Source organism: Equus caballus, chromosome 15 (genome assembly GCF_041296265.1).
Source record: "Equus caballus isolate H_3958 breed thoroughbred chromosome 15, TB-T2T, whole genome shotgun sequence".
NCBI classification, from domain to species: domain Eukaryota; kingdom Metazoa; phylum Chordata; class Mammalia; order Perissodactyla; family Equidae; genus Equus; species Equus caballus.
This window is the reverse complement of record NC_091698.1, coordinates 74,021,550-74,043,583: the sequence shown is the minus strand read 5'-3', so window position 1 is coordinate 74,043,583 and position 22,034 is coordinate 74,021,550. Positions and strand designations below refer to the sequence as shown.

At 42.9% G+C, this 22,034-nt stretch overlaps 1 protein-coding gene across 3 annotated transcripts in view; it reads left to right on the top strand.

Annotated features, from left to right (window-relative positions):
* TMEM178A (transmembrane protein 178A) overlaps positions 1–17,371 on the top strand; it is a 125,009-nt gene extending 107,638 nt beyond the window's left edge. For 2 of the 3 annotated variants that reach the window (XM_070235554.1, XM_023619180.2), the window contains 3 exons: positions 2,656–2,769; positions 5,609–5,746; positions 16,393–17,371. In XM_070235554.1, the coding sequence (XP_070091655.1) occupies positions 5,641–5,746; positions 16,393–16,634 (348 nt within the window). In that variant the 5' untranslated portion in view covers positions 2,656–2,769; positions 5,609–5,640 and the 3' untranslated portion in view covers positions 16,635–17,371. The remainder of the gene's footprint in view (positions 1–2,655; positions 2,770–5,608; positions 5,747–16,392) is intronic. The other variant, XM_023619181.2, reaches the window with a different exon arrangement.
* The last annotated feature ends 4,663 nt before the right edge of the window (positions 17,372–22,034 follow it).

The following is a 22,034-nucleotide window of genomic DNA, read 5'->3' as shown; positions in this document are numbered from 1 at the left end:
TTCTGCCTGCTCAACATCCTCTTGAGCTCCTCTAGTGAAGTTTTTATTTCAGTTATTCTACTTTTTAATGCCAGAATTTCTATTTGTTTTTTTCTTTGATTGATTTTTTTCTTTTCATACTTTCCATCTCCTTACTGGTATTCTCTATTTGATGAGACATCATTCTCATACTTGCCTTTGGTTCCTTGGACATGATTTCCTTCAGTTCTTTGAAGATATTTAAAACAGCTGATTTAAAGGCTTTGTCATGTGAGTCCAGTGTCTGGGCTTCCTCAAGGACAGTTTCTATTGACTGGCTTTTTTCCCCCATGTGTGAGCTATATGTTCTTGTTTCTTTGTATGTTTTGTACTTTTCTTGTTGAAAACTGAGCATTTAAAATTATATAATGTAGCAACTCTGGAAATTAGATTCTTCCTCCTCCCTAGAGTTTGTTATTGTTTTACTGTTGTTGCTGTTTGTTTCTTTAGTGAGTTTCTGAACTAATTCTGTACAGTCTGTATTCTTTGTCATATGTGGCCCCTGAAGTCTCTGCTTGGCTAGCTTAGTGGGAAGCTAATGATTGGACAAAAGTGTCCTTAACTGCCTGGAACCAGTAAGTCCCCCAGTCTTTGCTGATCGATTCAGTGTGTGTATTTGGGCATAACTTCAACTCTGCTTTAGTTTTTACTTCCTGCTCACACAGAGCCTCAAGGTCAGCCTGAGGTTGAATATCTAGTGGAACGATAGTTTTGAATAATACAAATGTAAGCTCTTAATACATTTGCAGGGGCCAGCTGAGCAGTTAAGTTCACGCACTCCGCTTTGGCGGTCTTGGGTTTGCCAGTTTGGATGCTGAGCGTGGACCTACACACCACTCATCAAGCCATGCTGTGGTGGCGTCCCACATAGAAGGACTAGATGACTTAGGACTGGGATGTACAACCATGTGCTGGGGCTTTGGGGAGAAAAAAAAATAAAAGCATGATTGGCAACAGATGTTAGTTCAGGGCAATCTTCCTCACAAAAAAGTTAAAAATAATAAACAAATAAATAAATAAAAATAAAAAATAATAAAAATAAAATAGCTGGTAAAGATCTACTTAAAAAAATACATTTGCAGTTTGTTTTCTATCGTTCTTCTCGTACCCAGATTGTTTGCTCTTTTTAAGCACAAGAATTTTCTGACTTATAAACACCTAACTAACTTATATGCCTTAGACCTCACAGTCACTGCCACAGGTTGAAAGAACAAAGAGGAAAATAAAAGAGTTTTGAGCTTTTAGAGAATCTGTGGTTTCCTAAGAAAAAAAAAAACCTTCTGAAGAGCAGAGAGAGTCTTGGGCAGGGTTTGTGAAAGTGAGATGCAAGGACTGCCTGCCTCAGAATTATTTGGGATGTTTGTTAAAATTCAGGTTCCTGGCTCCATCCAAAATCTTTGGATTCAGAATATCTTGGGTGGGGTCCAGGAATCTACATTTTGAACTAGCTCCCCAGGTGATTGATTCTTAATGCACAATGACGTCTGAGAAACTCTTTAGGGAAGATGATACTGTGGGTGCCTTCACGTCAGGGAGTGACTGACGCATGACACGAACTATGCTCAAATAGTAATCTCCCCCTTTCGATGCCTGATTTTTTTAAAAAAATCACTTTATTTTTATGCTTACTTAAATTCCACCAGTTAGAGGTTTATTTGCATCTATGAGGGTATTGTTTTAATAGCTGCCAGAGTTAAAGGATCAACATTCACTCATATCTCTTTAAAAATTAATCAGATCACATTGCATTTATCCGAACAACTGACCAAGATGATTTGTAATGAAAGAAGGAGGTTTTGTTGTGTTTTAATTTGAAGGAAAGGTAGATACTTTCATGGGATTGAGAAGACTTTAGAGGAAAAATAGGCCTATATTAATTTATGCAATAAAATCGTGGGTTGGAAGGGTGGGTAGGAGAAGGGACGAGATAGATCAATGGGTACATTTGCCCATTTCAAAATATTATGCGTAGGGCTGGCCATGCAACCAGAAAAGGGAGGAAATGTTTTTCTTTCTCCTTTCTACTTTCTATATTACCTTTTCTCCTGGGACCCAGAATTCAGGTTAGTAAAATTCATATGAAGGAATGACGTCAGCTGCCCTGGGGTTAAATAGGCTCCTGGGTTGTCTGGAGACCCAGTCACCACCTAAGCCACCATGTAGAAGGTTGTCTTTATGGAAAAATGTCTTCTAGTTTCCAAATAACACACTTCCTAATAAACTTTTTGGTGCAACCCATTTGAAAGTTCAAATGGGTTGGGTCAAACTCAGACATGTCTAATTTATCTGTGTTAACTTAAAATTCCAAGCTGATTTCTCCCAATCGTCTGTATGCTTTTAGGCCATTTCTCCTTGAGGAGTTTGGCGTTTAGTTAATACAAACTCAATGTTGAAAAATTGAGGGGACTTTAGATCCTTATCAAATTTAATACGTTCAAAAGTGAAACATGGTTTTAAAAATTATTTCATGATTTGGTTTTTACTGCTCTGACTTGCCTCTATTAATGAGAGTAATCAAGAGATTCCTACCCCTTCCCCCCATTCAACCCATGTTAGGATATGTTATCCTGCCCTAGGTCCCCAGAATTCTGTCACAAATGCACAGACTAGTAAGTCGCATTTCTTGTTTCCTTCAAGGTATTGCGCAGCGATGCACGGCTATCAAGTACCACTTTTCTCAGCCAATCCGCTTACGAAACATTCCTTTCAATTTAACCAAGACAATACAGCAAGATGAATGGCATCTGCTTCGTGAGTATTTCTGGGAAAGGGTCAGAGAGGAAATGGTGTCTTTCTGAACAAAAAGTATCCCCACCAGCCCTCTCGGGTTTGGACTGAAAGTTACTGTGCTGATTATATGTGGGCCTCTGGGCCCAATCCAACGTGGTCAGAGACTCAGAGACGCATTTCGCCGTGCTGGGTCACGACTTGTTTACAGAGCCAATGTGTGAAAATTGGGCATGAGGCTTTGTGAGAGTGCAGCGTGTGTGCCCCTCCTGGTGGCATCTGCACACAAGTGGCCTCCTGAGTTTTCTTTAGCAAGTCATTGGTAAGAGGGTCTGCTCTGCCGCTTGTCTTATTTTGTTTATACAACATTCATTTTAACTACTGTGTCTATCTCAGACCTTGGTATTTCTGCTAAAACATCTTCATGAGTGTACGTCATAATTTTCTCAGAGTGTGTTTGTTACCTCCACATCTCGATGTCAGGAACTACTCTTTTTCACTGTTAGGAAAATGTGAAACTCTAGAAAGGATCATGCAACGTGACGCTAAAGAGGGCTGATATTTACCTGAAAACTGTTGATCCCTGCTGCCTGGTGATAGATAACTCAGGAAAGCAAAAAACTAGACCAGATTCTTTTCAGCGTTTATCCTAATCAGAGGTTGACATTGTCATTTTCCAATGAAATAAGCCTCAAGGACTTCAGCGATCTTTTTGGTGACCAACGCCACTGCAGAAAGCCAAGCAGGGTCTTGTTTTGTGAGTGTCTCTGCAGGTCAAAAGGCTCTGTTTTGAATCTCAAACACGCAAATGGAAGCTCTTATGATATTGCCACAGCAGTGGTATAATATTATAAATATTATGATTGGCAAATTTAGGACTTGGAAAGTCATTGGCTCCAATGTGGTTTATTTCTTAATAGTGTAAATTCCTGAAAATTCTTTCTTGCTGGCTGATCTTAATGATCGTTTTTCCGCAGATCAGAGTTAGAGTGTTAAGTATTCTTGAATCTGAATTCTTTATGAGCATGCTTCGAGTTCGTTGCCTTAATCATCTGTCTAGAAAGCCCCATGATCACTGGTTTTAGTCAGGTGAGAAAAGATCACCACGATCCTGAAAAGCCACTCATCTCTTGCTCTGAGTATGTACCCTGTTACTGCCCAGCAAGACAGTATGTGAGCGTTCTCCTCTTAATCCTTGTTGAGGTTCACATGGAAAGACACTTTTAGCAGTCTCATGTGTGGCTCCTTCTAAGAAAGTCACGCTTGGAGATCTGTACCATGTTTACTAGATAATCTTAACATGTCTGGTACTAATGTGAATCCCGTGTGGATTATATCTGAACCTTATGCCTTTTAATGGTCAGAGAAAATAGAACTATTGCTTAAGCCACTGGGAATTTAGGAGGTTGTCAGCTAATAGTGGCTGAACTGTTATTACATTTCTTCTCCTGCTCAGATGTGGATGTCCCAAAACGACTTATACCCTTAACATTAAACTCAGCCCCTTTAAATTGTCGCTGCCCCTGAGCCCTCGCTCTGTGGTGTCTACACTTCCTCTTCTGGGCAGCGATGCCCTGCTTTAATTTAGATGCCTTGAGCTGGAAATGAGAAATCCTTTGAAAAGAAAAGGATGGTCCATGTGTGACTACGAGCAAGACTGGCAGCTGCTATAATCCACCCTCTAACCCTGTAGGCAGCACCCCTAAGATGCCCAGGAGCCAAGCGAACATCTGACTGGCACTTCCACTTTAGCAGGCCGCCCTCATTTCAAACAGTGGGGCATGCCCCTTGTCTTGGCTCTGTGTGTGCACAGGTGTGCCTGATCCACATGCACTTGCCCAGACCTATTGACTGGCCTCAGGGGCAGCAGACCTATGTTTGGGGTTTCTTGTTTTATGAAGGATCACAGAAATTTAGCTAACAATTTTTAAAATTAGCTTTGTTCAAAAAAAAAAAAAGAAGGGAAGGAAGGAAAGAGAAAGAAGAACTAATAGAAGGAGAGTGGGCAATGGGAGTACTCCTTCAGGGTAGCACCCGGGGTGGAAGGATGTCCAGGTACAGGTAGTCGGTCCGTCTCTTGGTTTTGCCTAGAAGGTGGGGGAGGGGCTGGGTTTCCGGCCCAGTGATCACAACTCTGTTTTTGTGATAGACCAAACCTGACAGCTGTGTGTACAGTGGACACTTGACCCGTGGGAACAGACCCTCCTCAACCTGGGGAAACGGGGATTGGGCTGTGGGGCCTTTGTTTAAGGGGAGAGGACGTTTATGAGCAGATGTCGCATATGTGCACTTTGGGCCCTATTTCAGTCCTCACAATTGCCTTCACTTTCTCAAATCCTTTTTGAAAATAGGCAGGCGTAGATGTGGATAATAAATAAAATAATTGGCATCCGTGATGCTCAGGTAAAACCTTGTTTCACTGTAGCTCACTTTTTAGTCTTTTTCTCCAAAGCCAGATTAATTAGAGCCACTACAGTGGTGGCAACTTACATTTCTATTGCTCATTTAAGGATAATAAGGATATTTCTGAAACCCACTTCACTCTCAGTTTACTAAGTAACTTGCTATCATTACCTGAGTTTACCCTGGCATGGTCCTCTGGTCTATTCTCTGCTTGGTGTAGACGCTTCCATGGACTCAGAGAGGGCAGACTCTGACCCCTCCGTGTGTTACACCCCACCTGTCCTCTTATGAAACAGGACAGGTGGCCGAGAATTCCCTGAACCGCCTGGGCTCTGCAGGCCTAAGCCTGCCCGTGAAACTTACTAATTTGCACAGTGTATACAAAGCTGTTCATTCTCTCATTTTCAATGACTCTCCTGCTTCAGCTTCTTCTGAATGTGTGTTTGTGTTCTGAGATCAGACTTAAGAAGACTCACGGCCGGCTTCCTGGGCATGGCTGTGGCCGTCCTGCTCTGCGGCTGCGTTGTGGCCACGGTCAGCTTCTTCTGGGAGGAAAGTTTGACCCAGCACGTGGCCGGGCTCCTTTTCCTCATGACAGGTACGGGGGCCCAACGCCTCAGACTCTCCTCCCCCCGGCAGGAGGGGAGGCTGCTCTGTGTGCAGCTGGCTTCACTCCGTTCTCTCTCTCTGTTAATTTTGTTTTCACTTGTGAGAAAAGCAGCCAGAAGGTCATTTGGCTTTGGTGGGTAATACAGAATTTAAAGAAAACAGCAATGGTAAAAATGCAGCCCTTACTTCTCTATTGTGGCCTCTTAGGTTAGATGGAAATATCTTGGGTTTCATCTCCATATGAGCCAGCTCTGTTTTTTCTGTCTCATTCTTTCATACCGTGCCCATAATCCTGGCCTGGATTCTTGGCAAACATGGGCCACTGCTTATCAGGAGGCCTTGAGGAGAGAGAGGGTGATGCGTCAGCACAAGCCCTCCCCAGCCCCTCAGGTTGAAAGTCAACTCAAAGTACATCTCTTAATGATGGTGTCACTGGTGTCATTTTTATACACAAAACATTCATTCATTTCATCCCACAGGTTTTTTTTTTCTTTGGTGAGGAAGATTTGCCCTGCGCTAACATTCATTGCCAATGGTCCTCCCTTTTTTTTTTCCCCTGAGGAAGATTAGCCATGAGCTAACATCCATGCCAGTCTTCCTCTACTTTGTATGTGGGATGCCTCTACAGCATGACTGATAAATGAAATAGGTCCTCACCTGGGATCCAAACCCGTGAACCTGGGCCACCGAAGCAGAGTGTGTGGAACTTTAACCACTCAGCCACAGGGCCGGCCCCTCCACAGATATTTTTTGAGGACTTACTATGTAGCAGGCACTGCTCTAGGGACTAGAGACGCAATGAAGAGGGCAGACAAAAATCCTCCATTTTTGTTGTGGGGAGGCATAAACGATAAGTTGTGATGGTGACAAAAGCTGTAGGAAAATAAATCTGGGCCGCCGAAGTGGAGTGCGGGAACTTAACCACTACCCCACCGGGATGGCCCGTGGGTTAGTGTATGTTGAGCCGTAGAAAGAAGACCAGGGTGGCTGGAAGGCAGGGGAGGAAAGGAGAGTGTCATGTGAGGTGGGCGAAGCAGGCAGTGTCTCGGGTTTTAATCTGAGGGTGATGGAAGCCACCAGAAGGTTTTAAGCAGAAGAGTGACTCGATCTTAAAGCAGGAGATTGGAAGAGGGTGTGTGGAGACGTGACCGTGGTCTTTTTGGTTAGCAGGTGAAGGATATTTTTGTCTGAAAAGAAATCAGGAGCTGAGCTGACAGCTAACACTGACTCAAGGTGGTTGCAGGAAAGAAACCCTTCCTTCTTTCTGCTCGTTCACAAAAAATTAGTGTATTAGTGATTAATGAATGCCAAATTAAAAGTTCCGTAAAGTACACTCGGTATCAGAACTACTATTACTCTAGACATGTAGCCATTAAAAAAATTTTTTTTATTTATTTATGTATTTTGGGGAAGATTAGCCCTGAGCTAACATCTGCTGCTAATCCTCCTCTTTTTGCTGAGGAAGACTGGCCTTAAGCTAACATCCGTGCCCATCTTCCTGTATTTTATATGTGGCACGCCTGCCACAGCATGGTTTGCCAAGCGGTGCCATGTCTGCACCTGGGATCCAAACTGGTGAACCCTGGGCCGCTGAAGTGGAAGGTGCGAACTTAACCACTGCACCACTGGGCCGGCCCTGACATGTAGCCATTTTAAATAACCTTATTTCCACTTCCCTGGAGTTCTTTGCTCAGGTGGCCATGACAGGATTTTCTAGCACTTATCACTGTAATGGGTCTCCTACTCAGGCCCGTGTTAACTGGAGGCCCCAGAACCACTCTGTGGCTGACACCGTTTTCTGTCTGTCTGTCTTTCAGGTCTGACAGGTAGGTGGCGCTTTGCTTTCTGGTGAGGTCAGCCAAACCGTGGCCTAAGAAACCCAATTCACTGGCAGGGGCCCTTCCTTCTAACTCCCACCTGCCCCTTTCCTGCTCCATGAGGTGGTGGTGTAACCGGCAATGATCTGGAATGTGGATCATCATTGTGAGCATCCTGACGGACCATTCCGAAGTTCCATGGCCTCTGAAGAGTTGTGAGCTGAAAACCAACTTAGGTTTTCCAGATTTGGGTGACTACACAGTGGCTGCCAGGACTGTAGCTAAAATTCTAGTTCCTGAGGTTTTAGAGTAGGATTTGAGCCCTTAGGACCAGCCATCCAGGGCCTGCCTAAGGGATTTATTTAAAATCCAAATTATAGAATGAGTGGGCGAGGGTGGCAAAGAATCAGAGGCCTGTGCTTCTCAGAGGATTTCTTTAAGCCTCTGCTGGGGCTCAATGCTCATTAAAAATCTCCCCCATTTTCTCCCATCCCTTTATTACTTGAGCCCCTATTTTGCTGACTCTTGTTCCCATATACATCAAAGAAGTGCAGATTCACTTCCCCCCAACCCTGCAAAGGCCCCACATCACATCCCCTTGTCAGGAAAGTGAGAGAAGCTCTGGATCCAATAGAAACCCCAGTAGTAATAGCTTTTAAAGGACAGTTTTAATATGAGTAAGGCATGAATAATTTAGGATGCTCTTAGCATATAAAATAATCGTTAGCATTAAAATAAATCACAGGGCCATAAAAGCCAGAGCTGGTAGTGTTCCTTGGGAGGTCGAGGGGCTGGTTTGGTTGTGGAGGAAAGGAGAGTGGAGTTCAGCTGTGGGTTGGCTGGAGGAGAGCGAGGAAGAGTCTGCTCAGCCACTTCCCCCTTTTCCTGCTCAGCCCTTGTTTCTGATCCTTACGTGGACCGTACCTCCGGGCCAGACTGGCTCAGGGGTCCTCAGGGTTTGTCTCAAAAGCCCTGTGCAATCGTTAAGCAAAGATAAAACAAGTAAAGCAATAGCCGTAATAATAAAAACTCACAACAGCCAAAACACCACCCCAAACTTATAAACTTGATGTTTGATAACCAGTCCTGAAGAACTAACAGACACAACATAAGATTGCTTTGCTTTTGGTTGGCCAAACAACATTTTTGGAATAAAGGGAAATCCACTTATAGATCCTGCCACCTGAAAAATGAGTTTGCGTAAATATTTTCTTTATTCTGGACCAAATCTTGCTTATGTGTTGGAAGTAAGGAAGGAAAGAGGGAAGGAACGATGGAAAGAAAGAAAAGAAAGGAAGGAAGGGAAAAAAAGGAAGGAAGGAAGAGAAAGGAAAAAAGGAAGGAAGAAACAAAAAAATTGGACCATTATCACATGGAAAGTATTTAGTCTTCTGGGCTTCCACTGAGCATCATACCATAAACATTCCCCATGTTTCCACATTGTTCTCGACTCAGTTTTTTTTTTGAGGAAGATTAGCCCTGAGCTAACATCTGCTGCCAATCCTCCTCTTTTTTGCTGAGGAAGATTGGCCCTGAGCTAACATCCGTGCCCATCCTCCTCTACTTTATATGTGGGACTCCTGCCACAGCATGGCTTGACAAGTGGTGCGTAGGTCTGTACCTGGGATCCGAATAAGTGAACCCTGGCCCCTGCTGAAGCGGAACATGCGAACTTAACTGCTGTGCCACTGGGCTGGCCCCTCTGCTTAGTTTTTTATAGCTTTGTGTGTGTGTGTGTGAGGAATATTGGTCCTGAGCTAGCATCTGTTGCCAATCTCCCTCTTTTTTTTTGACTTCTCCAAAGTCCCAGTACACAGTTGTATATCCTAGTTGCAGGTCATTCTAGTTCTTCTATGTGGTATGCTGCCATAGTGTGGTTTGATGAGCAGTGCGTAGGTCCATCCCCAGGATCTGAACCAGTGAACCGTGGGCCACCAAAGCAGAGTGCACGAACTTAACCACTTGGCGACAAGGCTGGCCCCTTAATTGCTTTCAATCGCTGCATGTTTTTCCATGGAGTGGATATGCTGTTTTGTGTTCATCTGTTCCCTTCCTGTGGGGTTTAGGGAGGCTTGTTTTATTTTTGCTACTACAGATAATGCCTTTACATTTCCTCTGTGAACACCGAGATAACTATGTTAATCCATCACAAGAGATAAATTAGCTGTTGGACCCTCACATGCAGTACCAGGAGATGAGAGCAAACAAGGGTTAAAGGAATTGATTTTAATTAAGCAGAAATGTCTTCAGCAGCCCTAGTCAGCGTCACTCCCACAGAGTTTTGATGCTAAACTTAGCCCCATCTAATGCGCTGGCATCTTCATTCTCCGCCTGAACTTATTAGCCAAACCTTCAATGAAGAACATCAGTGCTGTGACAGTTTGAGATGTTAAAATGGAAACTTTGAAACAATCTTTCTCCTTCTGCCTTATTGCATGCAGATAGTTCTTGATTACCCACGTGTGGAACAGCCGTGCTGCCGACTGTCAATTCTCATCACTTCTCATCGGGAGTCAGGTTCTCAACTCCTTCCTCCTCCTTGGGGTCTCTCAAGGGCTCCTCCAGAAGGGCCAGGGGCAGGCATCACATTCCCCAGGGGCCCCAGATGTAGCATGTGTTTTCATGGCCTGTGAGGTTACACACACAGAGGGTCACAGAGGCGTAGACAGAGGACTGAGGGGATAAGACACTCATCTCCCAGCTGTGAGCCGCTGCCCATTGCTGGACCACACTGCTTTCAGGACGCTGTGAATGAGTATTCCCATCAACATTAAATGATGCATTCTATTAGATTGCCATAGTGATACAGTGATAATGATTATAATTTGTTATAAATATAAATATTTGAAAGGGTTAATTTATTCAATGCAAACGTTTTTAAATACAATTTCTATGTCTTTGTTGTAGAGTTTGTATACACTGGGAGTCTCAAAAATTGGATAAAGCTTGGGCCTCCCCTGAGGGTGGCCTCACTGCTCACTGGATCCACTCCCCTTCCCAGGCTGTGCCCTGAGCGGCCACTGCCCATGAGGCAGGGCCTTCCAGCGGGCTTTGTGACAGCAGATAAAGAAGGGATAGAGCCTAGACAGCCCCAGCAAAGCCCAGGGACAGTTCACACCTGTGCTTTTTATGCATTCCTTTGCTTCACTGTGTTCAAATTAAAAAAGACTCCACTATAGTAGATGTATTAGATTATCTAAGTTATCCATTGATTATGACCTAAACCCTTGGGGTCAGGTGTGTTTTGGAATTCAGGATTTTTAAGTTTTATTTTAGAAAGGTAGTATGGTACATATATATATATGTTCTATCATCTAACACCCTCAGCCGGGGCTGAAATCAAATACATTAACATTTCTGCAGCAAAACATATGAATATTCATACTAAGCAGGATCTATAAAGACTATAAATAACCCATGTCACATCAGGTCAGCTTTGCCATTAAATGAGATTGCTGCAATCTTTCAGAAGAAGATTGGAGGTTTTCTGGATTTGATCATTGCAGCTTGTAGATCCTTTATTATTTTTTTTTAAGTTTTGTCTGTCTCTATTTGTCCCCCCTCCAGTCATTTAGTTGACAACTTAGGAATGGCTTTTTGAGCAATCTGTGTGAAAGGTAGCATGAGGCATTTTTTTTCTGGAATTGCAAAGAGACCGAAATGAGGGGCAGGCCATTTTTTGAAGGAGTGAAAAAAAAAAATCAATGTTTGTGCCTTTGGGTGTTGCAGTCACGTTATTTATCAAGCAGGCTAACCAGGGTGAAGCAGCCTCCACTCCTTTCAGCCTTTTAAGCACATCAAAGGAGGATGGTCAAAAGAGCGGGCCCAGTTACCCTAATTACATCTCACCAGCTGGCTACAGGCACCAGGAAGACTTCGGGGAAGGAAATTATTTAGATGATCTGGGATGGCAGCATAAATTTACTTCTGTCCTGATCCACAAGTATCCCTTCCAGCCCTGTAATTCTGTGATATCTTGGTATCTTCTAATTAAGAATATTGGCAGAAAACCTTTTAATATTTTATAAGAAAAGTAGTGGCATACAGGGCTTTTCAGAACCAGTAGTTATTCACTCTTTGGAAGATGCTACCAGCAATAGCCGGGACCCATCTTGGGACTCAGCAAGCTCTTCCCTTGTGCCACCAGCTGGGCTGGAGAGTGTCAGTGGTACCACAGGTAACTTCTGCCTGGGCAGGGGAGAAGCGAAAGGGAAGGGAAAACCTGAGAGAAGAATGGAGGAGAGGCAACCTCTCTCGTGGGTTTTTAGGAAGGACCATTAGATTTTGAACTTTTTGACTGCAGCGTTGCTACCTGATTTATCTTCTCATATCCTGTTCCATACCTTGCATTAACTAGATGCTACGGACAAAAATGCAGCATTCTCTGAAAGAGCTTGCTATGTAGGTTAGTCCTGCATGGGGCACTTTGGCATGAACTGGTTCTGAGGTTGGTAGAGCTCAGTGCATCGCAGAGCTTGATTTTGTCCAGCAGGTTTTGTTGACTCCATGTGCTCCGCTCTGTTAGACGCTGTGAAGAACTTATGGGAAGTGTAGAAGGTCTCCACTACCTTTCCCTGAGATGCGTGCTGGAAAGTGGAGTGGAAAGAACTCCTGGGGTTCTTGACCACGTTGACGTCAAACCATTGATGGCTGTGACCAACAGGGAGTCATTAAACTAAACTGTCTCTAAGATAATCAGAGCTGGATCTGGGACATAGTAGATGCTTGATAAAGAATTCTTGAATAACTGATTAAATAACATCTAAAATAGTAAAACCTTGCTTAGACCTATAAAAGGGATAGAAATATACTTCGTAATTGACTACACACACACGCGCACACACACACTCTCACACACATGATGTTATGGGCTCAATTGTGTGTCCCCAAAATTCTTATGTTGACGTCCTAACCCCTAGTACCTCGGAATGTGACTGTATTTGGAGAGAGGGTCTTTATAGTGGTAATTCAGTTAAAATGAGGTCATTAGGATGGGCCGTAATCCTATACTATGACTGGTGTCCTGGTAAGAGGAGGAAATTTGGACATAGACAGTTACAGAGGGAAGACTGTGTGAAGGCACAGGGAGAAGACAGCCATCCACGCCAAGGAGAGAGGCCTTGGAAGAAATCCACCCCACCAGCAGTTTGATCTCAGACTTCCAGCCTCCAGAATTGTGAGAAAATAAATTTCTGTTGTGTCGGCCACTTAGTCTGTGGTACTTTGCTGTGGCAGCCCGAGCAAACCAATACGCATGGGTACTGTAAGACGAGTATATGGAACTAAAATAGAAGTCCACCGCATCAAAGCTGACCGAAGACTGAGAATCCAGCCACAACAAAGATGTTTTCATCATTTAAACAACACTTTTTCTTGGTGTCTTCAAAGTTAGAAGGTTCTTTTTCCCTTTTAAAAATATCTTGAATGGGTTAGAACTCTTTTACAAAAGCTTGTTGGAAACATTGCCAAGAGTGCTTTATCTCCTCTCAGGACGTTTCCCTGTAATCATCAGAAACAGTCCTGCTCATCCCACAAATAATAGCTGTGGCAGCTGGATGCTTGCAAACGTTCTTAGGGATGCGAGGGTCTGAAGAGGAGGAACTCGGAGATATGCTCTTTTGTCAATCTTTGCTCTTCTCTTCTTCAGAACAACTTCAGGAGCATCTCGGAAGGAGGAAAACTGTCCCGAAGGGCCTGTGGGGGCCTTTGTGGGAAGCGGGAGGGGCAGACAGAGGCATATCTGTGGGCTCCTAGGAACCCTCCCCACCATTCTCAGCTGCGTGAGGAAAGGCTGCAGAAAATAAAGCAGGTTTTCATCCAGGTTTGATGAGCGCCCTATTCCAAAAAGAACTTAAGTGGCACAGAGATGCGTATAATATTTCATGATAAAATAAATACAAATAAGTCTAAAAATAAGACAAAGGAGCAATCAGGTTTGCAAGTCAAGATGGATCCAAGAGTGAGAGCAGCAGCAAATAGCATGATGTGAAGTCCCCAACTTCTGCTCACCGTGGACCACTGATTTAGCGTTAGGGCGTTTCAGCTCCCTGGCAACTTAGTCAAAGAAAGAAATCCTGTTAGTGACATCATTCACAGTGTCCATGAGGTACCCACAAAGCAAGTGCCCTGGGAAAGCACAACTGTTCACGACAGCAAGGGCAGAGAAAATCATCCTCTTGGTTAAGTCCTCGGGTTAGATTGTTTTCTATAATCCTTGTGTATTCAGTGTGAACTGGTGGTGTTATGCTAAAATTCATTTCACCCAAAATAATTTTATGGAGTTGGCAGGGGAGAGGTGATAATAAAATCAATGTTTAGTGTAAAATCAAAGGGAGTATATAAAGAAAGAAAAATCCATGACATTCTATATTTTATTTAGTTGCATAATACTGAGTACTAGATTCATTAGGAAGTTTGGGGAAATGTTCTTGCTCTATGCCTTACTTTGGAATAACAGAATCACAGAAATTTGATGCTATAAGGGACTTCAGTAACCAGGTCCCCCAGTTTTTTTTTCCTAGATAAACTAAGAAGGTTCAGAGATGTTAGGTAATTTCAAGGTCACGCAGTGATTCGTAGTAGATCTGGGGACCAGAATACACATTTCCTGCATCCCAGCCCAATGCATTTGGACATCAAAGAATGCTTAAAAGTCCAAGCTTGAACTCAAGCTTTCAGAGGTTGCTAAAACCACATTACTGGTAAAAAGCCTTGCTTTTAGGCATTCAGCTGTGTGCAGTTAAATGCAGAGTAGAGTTTTTTGTCCTGTGAACAGGTCATTGTTCCATTATATTTTACCTGTTGATACTCCAGAGATCAATTTTTTCTAACCGCCTTCTTGTTCTGTCACCAGCATTCGTTAGAAGGACCTTGTTTTATATTAAACGTTGTCTTTGCTTTGATGCCAGAGAAAACATTCATGGGGATATAAGAAAATTTGCTCTTCGCAAGGTTTGAAAGCAGCAGAGTATTCTTTTTTGACTGGTCCACTCCTTTATGAAAAAATTATTTCCATCATGTTCTTTCTTTGGAGAACTCATGGTGGTATGTTTCCCGTAGTAATCTGGAGCAAGGAATCGGAAGCTAAGATTTTATCCTTTTTAGAATAACAGAATCACTTTAGAGTTTAAAAACAGAATTAAGCAGAGTGGGAAATACCAAATTATCTCAGATCAAGTGTCCTTTTAATTTAAAACATTTCTTTTCTAAATGCTCATTTGGAAAAGGATTCAGGCAATGTGCCCTTATGTGATTTGAGTGCAGGCAGACTCCTAGTGCTTAAAAATGGCATTAAGGTGATCTTTATTTCCTCTCAACAGCTGTCTGCTCTGAGTTTGTTTTTCTGCTAGTGTTTCTGACCCCAAAAGCTCTATTTAAAAAAGGGGGTTGGGGGGGTCTGGCCCGCTGGCGTATTGGTTAAGTTCACACGTTCCGCTTCGGTAGCCCAGGGTTCGCTGGTTTGGATCCCGGGTGCGGACATGGCACCGCTTGGCAAGCCATGCTGTGGTAGGCGTCCCACATATAAAGTAGAGGAAGATGGGCACGGATGTTAGCTCAGGGCCAGTCTTCCTCAGCAAAAAGAGGAGGATTAGCAGCAGATGTTAGCTCAGGGCTAATCTTTCCCAAATCTGTGTCTCTGTTTCCCATGGAGATGCTGAATATTTCCCCAAGATTCCCAAAGCAATTTTCCAGCAAGTGGATGTAACCTCCACTGTACACAGGGGTAAACTGAAATATGAAGAAGAGATGTGTAGGACTCGGAACTGAGCTGGACATTCTGATACTTCACTGGGTGCCAGTTTCTGTTTCCATTACCCACCGTCAGCTCAGCAGCCGCCTCATTCTGATCCCATGCCCATTCAAAAGAAGCATCCTTGGGGGTCCGTTGTGGTGGAACGGAAGCATCTGCATCCTCGGTGCATCACTTGAACACTAAAAATCCTGTGTTTTGGACTTTTGAAGCACTTCTATCAGTCTTGATTTTAGTGTTCTGGAAGGACAATTGTACATACATGCGTTGATATAAAAAAGTAAAGTTTTGGCTCTGTTCATTTTCCTTGTGTCACCCAAATATTCCCTACATTCTGAGTGGTTGAAGTGTATGATCTGCTTACTCAGCTGTTTTACATCAATTCCAGCTTTCCAGATTTAATTTATATTATTTAAAAGCTTTTATTCATTCATTTAAAAAAAAAAAAACCCAAAAAACCCCACAACGATTTGTTGAGGCCCTAGAATGTGCCAGGCTCTGTGCCTTAAAAAATGATTTAACACTTGTAAAAATTCATTTAAAATATTATTTACAGGCAACATGGTAAACACTAATGATGGTAGTAATTGAAAAAGAAAGCAGACTTTGTATGATGATTGCAACTTTACAAAAATATGTCAAATCAGGTATAGAACAAAGGGAAATGAAAACTCTTTTGCATCACATTTGAGTGATTACAGAAGATTTTTTTCCCTTAAAGTAATTAGAATTTTTATTAAGTTGTTTTTAAGAATAAAAAACAAAAATAAATTCAAGTATACATACCATTCAAGCAAGATAATTCTGAATAATTCAGGTTACCAGCACTTTCCCCTGTCTGTCTCTTTCACTCCCATATCTTCAGTAACTAATGTACGGTCTGGCACATAAAGGTTTTGCCAATGTTTGTTGAATGAAGTAATTCAAGTGAAACAATTATAGATCCTTTATTAATTTGGAGGGATCGCCTCATCAGTTGATCTGATTTTCACAAAGGCCTGTCTGGCATTTGCCTTGTAGCAGGCAAAACAGTAACTGATCATTCTGCTCTCTTTGTGTTATTTATAGGGTTATTTTGCACCATTTCCCTCTGCACTTACGCTGCCAGCATCTCCTATGATTTGAACCGGCTCCCGAAGCTAATTTATAGCCTGCCTGATGATGTGGAACATGGCTACAGCTGGTCCATCTTTTGCGCCTGGTGCAGTTTAGGCTTTATTGTGGCAGCTGGAGGTCTCTGCATCGCCTATCCATTTATTAGCCGGACCAAGATTGCACATCTAAAGTCTGGCAGGGACTCCACGGTATGACTGCCCACCCTCAAGTTCACTGCTCGGTGACCCGTCCACAGTGCGGACAACTCCTGAGGGGCACGGAGCAGAGTCTGCGTCAGGATCCCAAGCACAAAATGGTCTTTTACATTCCAGCCTGTTGCCTGCCAGCCCTTTCTGGATGACTGATATGAAATCATGCAAAACCTCCATACCTTTCTAAGGACAAGCCTACTGTGGATTCAAGTGCTTTAATGACTATTTATGCTTTGACTGTGAGAAATAGGGAGCAGTGCCATGGGACATTTCCAGGTTTAGAAAAAGAGGAAACAGCAATGGAAAAATTTGTATGATTGCCATTTATTTCGGAAAGTTTGTATATAACAATTACCTGAGAGTCGTTTCTATTTGCAAAAGGATTCGTAACAAAGCAAGTATAATTTTCTTGTCATTGGACCATGCTTGTTAAATTTTAATGCAGCACCTTCAGCACTTGTCCTAATGGTGTCTTCTTGGGTCCGCACCAAATATTGGTGCATTATTTGTGGATGTTCCTTGTCACAGGAAGATTCTTCTTCTGTTGCCTTATTTATTTTTTTTAATTGAAGTCTCTTCTCTGTCTTTGTGTGGGAATCAAAATCATAAGGAAAACAGATGAACCGTGTAAGAGCTACTCTGTGACACTATGCAGTATTGTTTGAAGTCCTCTCTGTTGTTCAACCTCTGTCTCTTTATGTTAACTGGATTTCTGCAATAAACGGCTGCCCCCTTGTTAATCTGGCTTTGTTTTCCTGGCTTTCAGCTGTGGCAACAGGCCTCCCTAGCCATATGGACAGGGGAGAGCTGTTGTTTTCATAAGACTCTTATTAAGCCTTACGAAGTGCATCATTTCCACTAGGTTGGTCATTATTATTTATCTTTTGTAGCAACCACACACTTGATAGTGACAAAAGATGCCATCTTCAAACTTCTTTTAAGACCTTACCATAGTATTTTAAATTTTCTTCTCTCTCTCTCTCTCTCCCTTTATCATTGGCCTGGTACTTGGGGAGCGAAAAGGATACCTTGTCCTTGGCCCTCCCAGGCCCGTAGGTTTCAGCCTTGGCTGAATCATCCGGTGAATTTTTGAGTGGTACCTAGAATGGGCCACACCTCAGAACGATTGACTCAGAACTGCGTCTTGGCCCAGGCTTGAGTATTTTTGATAAAACATCTCAGATAGTTCTGATGTGGAGGTGGGATTCAGAGCCACTGAACTGGGCCAGAGCTGCAGTTGTCTCCTGAGCAGCTAACATTTATTTAGTACTCACTGTGTGCGAGCAACTGAGCTTTGTCTTTTCTGGCTATAATTTCATTTAATCCTCTTGAAAGCTTATGAGGTAGGTATTATTATTCCATTTTATGATAAGGAAGCTGAGGCTCAGACTGAACGTTTGCTTTATTTTTTTCTCAATCCTTTTCCTATGTGTGGGTCTAGGACAAAAATTAAAATCCTCCCATTGTGTTTTCTTATCTTTAAATGGAAAGGTGGGCACTGGCTAACTTCTAAGCTTTTCCTTTTAACGCCAACATTATCCTGTATTCTACACACAATGTGTGATAAAGATGCTCTTTAAAATAGAGGAAGATGCCGTATCTAGAAGTGAGACACCATTTCAGATTTCGTAAAAGATACTTTTTTTCTTCTTTATAAAAACTGATTTGGTACTTATAAAGGATAATGATAATGTACCCCCTCAAAATAAAGCCTGATTTCCGAGTGACAGTTCCACATATTGTCATGGAAGCCTTTTGGAAGACTTTAGATGATGCCAGTGACCACACAAGCCCTTGCCGAAGCCTGTGTGTATTTTCCCTGGCAATCTCTCAGGCCTTTTTAATAAACCTGTCCCTCGGGATGAGATCAGAGACATATAGAAATGGGCAATTATTTTCATTTATTGCTTATGTGGGAAATTCTCAAAGCTGGAGAGCTGTTTCTTTGAAGTCTTCTTTAAAGATCCTCATGGAAGATGTCAAGACTCTTGAACATTTATATTCCAACCACCAAAGCAGTGTCTGAGCGAGTGACTTTTGAAGTTTCTGAGAAGCTTCCTAGGGGTTTGAGGTGAGAATGGAAGAAAGCCCAGGAATGACAGGAGGTTGAAGGGTTCAGGCAGCAGAAAGATTTGCCCAGAAGCAAGGGGAGTTCCTTTGGGATTCAAACGTGTGCTGGCGGGAAGAGAGCCTCCCCACCTTCCAGCCCAAGGGAGCGCAGAGCGAGGAGCGAGGAGCGAGCGCCCAAGCTTCCTTGCTTTCTATTGACTGTCATGAAACTGTGAGCAAGTGGTGCTAAAGTTGGGCATTTGACCCCTAGTCCTTGGGCTTCTCTTAGGGGTGTGTTCTTAATTGGCTGGTGAATGAAGAATGATTGAAATGGCCACGCAGTACTGCATGGGGCAGAATAACTTATTGAGACCATTGGTTTGTTCTCTCTGTCCCACTTCTGCTTGCATGCCTGTCGCCAGACAGTATTTCTTTGCCTCGGGGATTTTTTACAGGGCAGAAAGCAGAGGTGCATGAGCTCATGGAAGTGAGGATGCAATGAGTCCAGAAGGGAGGACAGGTCAGAGGACTGACTTTGTGGGCTAGAAGTGCCTCAGGGCATCCTGGAGACCGGAAAGAGAAAAGGATGGCGAGCTCGTGGTTAGCTGGGCCCACACAGCCTGAAGGTGTCAGGACCTCGGAGAGGGTGGCTGCGTGGGGCAGCCGGGCATACTGGGGCCGTTGGTACAATGGCTTTCTGAGCAGCAGAACCAATGGCTGGGAGGAACCTAGCCTTGGAATAATGAGCTTCTCAGTGGTAGCATTCTAATCCTTGAAAGGCCCAGGGACATTGGCATAGCTGTGTGTGTCTGTCTCCAATAAAGACTGAAGTCACATTCTCCCCAGTCCTGTAAGATAAGGCTTTTTGAATAGAAAGTAAGTGGATTTACAGAACACCCGGGGTTGTATACTAAGAATCATGTCCCTTTGCCATATATAGATGACAATTACAAAGAAATAGGGCTTTATTCAAACCTTGATGAGATAACCACAGACCCCACAGGCTCCTCCTTTTGACATTGTTGTCCTTGGTGTATTTGCAGTGTTAGAACCATTGCTACCCACTCTGGGGAACTCTACCCCCTCCTTTGGAGAACCATGGACCCGTGATAGTCAGGAGTCCAGGATGTAGGAAACTTACATAGAAAGTAATTTCTCCATAAAAGTCATTATATATTCTACAAATATGTTTTGAATGCCTACTATATGACAGACACTATTCTGGGCACTTGGGGAACATCAGTGAAGCAAAACATATAAAGGTTCTTGCCCTTGTGAAGCGTGTTCTAGTAAAACGCAGTAAAGTACAAGTAAAAAATCAGTTACCCTTTCAAGCCCGAAACGATTTCATAAATCCAGGATTAAAGTAGCTCAATATAGTTATTAAAATGTTTCTTTTGAATTACGTTTACATTGGCTGTGCATTTCACTTCGTATCATTCTTATTTGGATCTATCCTCAGTAACATAAAAAGTATATTATTAACTTTTTGGCGGGGCGGGGTTGCCTCTTGAAGATTTCTCGTTTGAAACTTAAATCTGAGAACGATAAAGGTGTATTGCACAGGCAAGCTTCAGTTACCTGAGCTAAGGAGACTGGGTTCCTGAGTTCCTAAGGTTATCTGAGCTAAGGATGAAGAGGAATCTGGGATCTGAGAGACTCAGGGGGCCACAAGGTCAAAATAAACTACCCAGTGCAGACCTGTGCAGACTTTTCCTTGTGTCTCAGCTTCAACACAATGCTCCTGGAAGCCTGCCTTGAGCATGCTACACTGCCCTACCCTTCTCCTGACTGGTTACACTGTGCTTGCCCATCACCCCTAACTGCATCATAGCCTCTTGTAAGATGTCAGCTGTGTCTTGTTTGTGTTTTGTCTCCAGGGCTTAAGCCTGGAACACAGTAGGTACTCACAAATCTTTGTGGAATAAATGCATGAATTCCGAGTCCCAAAGATAAACTCTCATCTTCCCTGTACAGAACTGACTCCCTTAGCACCAATTTTAGGGAGCCCATAAAAAACATATATAGTGTTATAATAGGCTAAAGGGAATGAGAATATAGCTTGGCAAGCAAGTAAGCCTCATTAGAATAATTAAAGGGGCTATTAACCCAAACTAGCCCAGATAAAACTTGAAATGTGTTATGAACTAAGTACTATGGAACATTTATTTGATGGCTCAAACAGTATTAAGGCAGTAACCTCAATATGATTCTACACCTCAATTTAAAGCTTTCCCATTTATGTGCGGGTATGTTTTAAATCTCTAATTGGAATTCTGAAAAGAATGCTTCAAAAATGACTTCGTTTGAATGCAAATAGCTATACTGACCAAAAACCTTTTTAAATTGCATTATTTGAATTTCTCTGGGGCCTTGTCCTTTGACCAGAAGGAGAGGAAATTCTCCTTGCTGCAGGACAAGCACAATTGCTTGACGATGCTCAGGGCATCCCGTTGCATACTGGGAACATGGCTATCCAACATATTTCCTCTCCAATACAAAACCTATATTTTGCCAGCCTTCAAAGCAAGATTTTGAATTGTTCTAAAACCTATTAGAATATGTCTTCTTGTAGCTTCCATAAGAGGAAAACAAATTAGGTGGCTCTAAAATAAGATACTTTTCTATCTTTATTTCCTATTTTTTCTCCCCATCAGCATGTCCTGTAAAATACTGCCTGCTACGTGTAAGGCCTTGGGCTGTGCATGGGCCTCTCTCATGTCCTCTCTGCAGATGGGAATTGACAGAAGACCGTGGGGCTTGAGTGGTGAGAGCAAGGGGGCAGTGGTGCAGGCAAGATTGCCAAGATAGGCAGAGCCTTGTTGGCTGCCGTAAGGAGGCTGGGTTTTATTGTGGCAATGGAAAGCAATGAAAGGGTTTAAAGAAGGACAATGATGTGATCTGATTTCCACTTTAAGAATATCAGTGTTGCCGCTGGATGGAGAATGGATTAGAAGAAGCCAAGACTGAAGGTGGAGAAGCCGGTTGAGGAGGAGGGCGTTACAGGAGTCCAGGAGACGTGATGGTGGCCTGGACCAAGAGGGTGGCAATGAAGATGGAGAGAAGTGGGCAGACATATTTTAGAGATAGAGTTGAAAAGACTTGCTGGTAAATTGGATGGAAGGGGGAAAAAAGAAGGGACATTATCAAAGATGACAACTAAGCAATTTTTAGAGTTGTTATTTTCTGAGGAAATTATGGTCCTTGTATCAAAAAAGAGATAGCATAATTTGAAAAAAAAGAGAAAAAGAAAAAAAATACTAAAATACTAAATTTCACGGTAAATCCAGTGTCACTTAGGACGGCTTTATCTTTAACTGAGTGGAACCCACGATTGAAAAGCTGTAGTTGAGG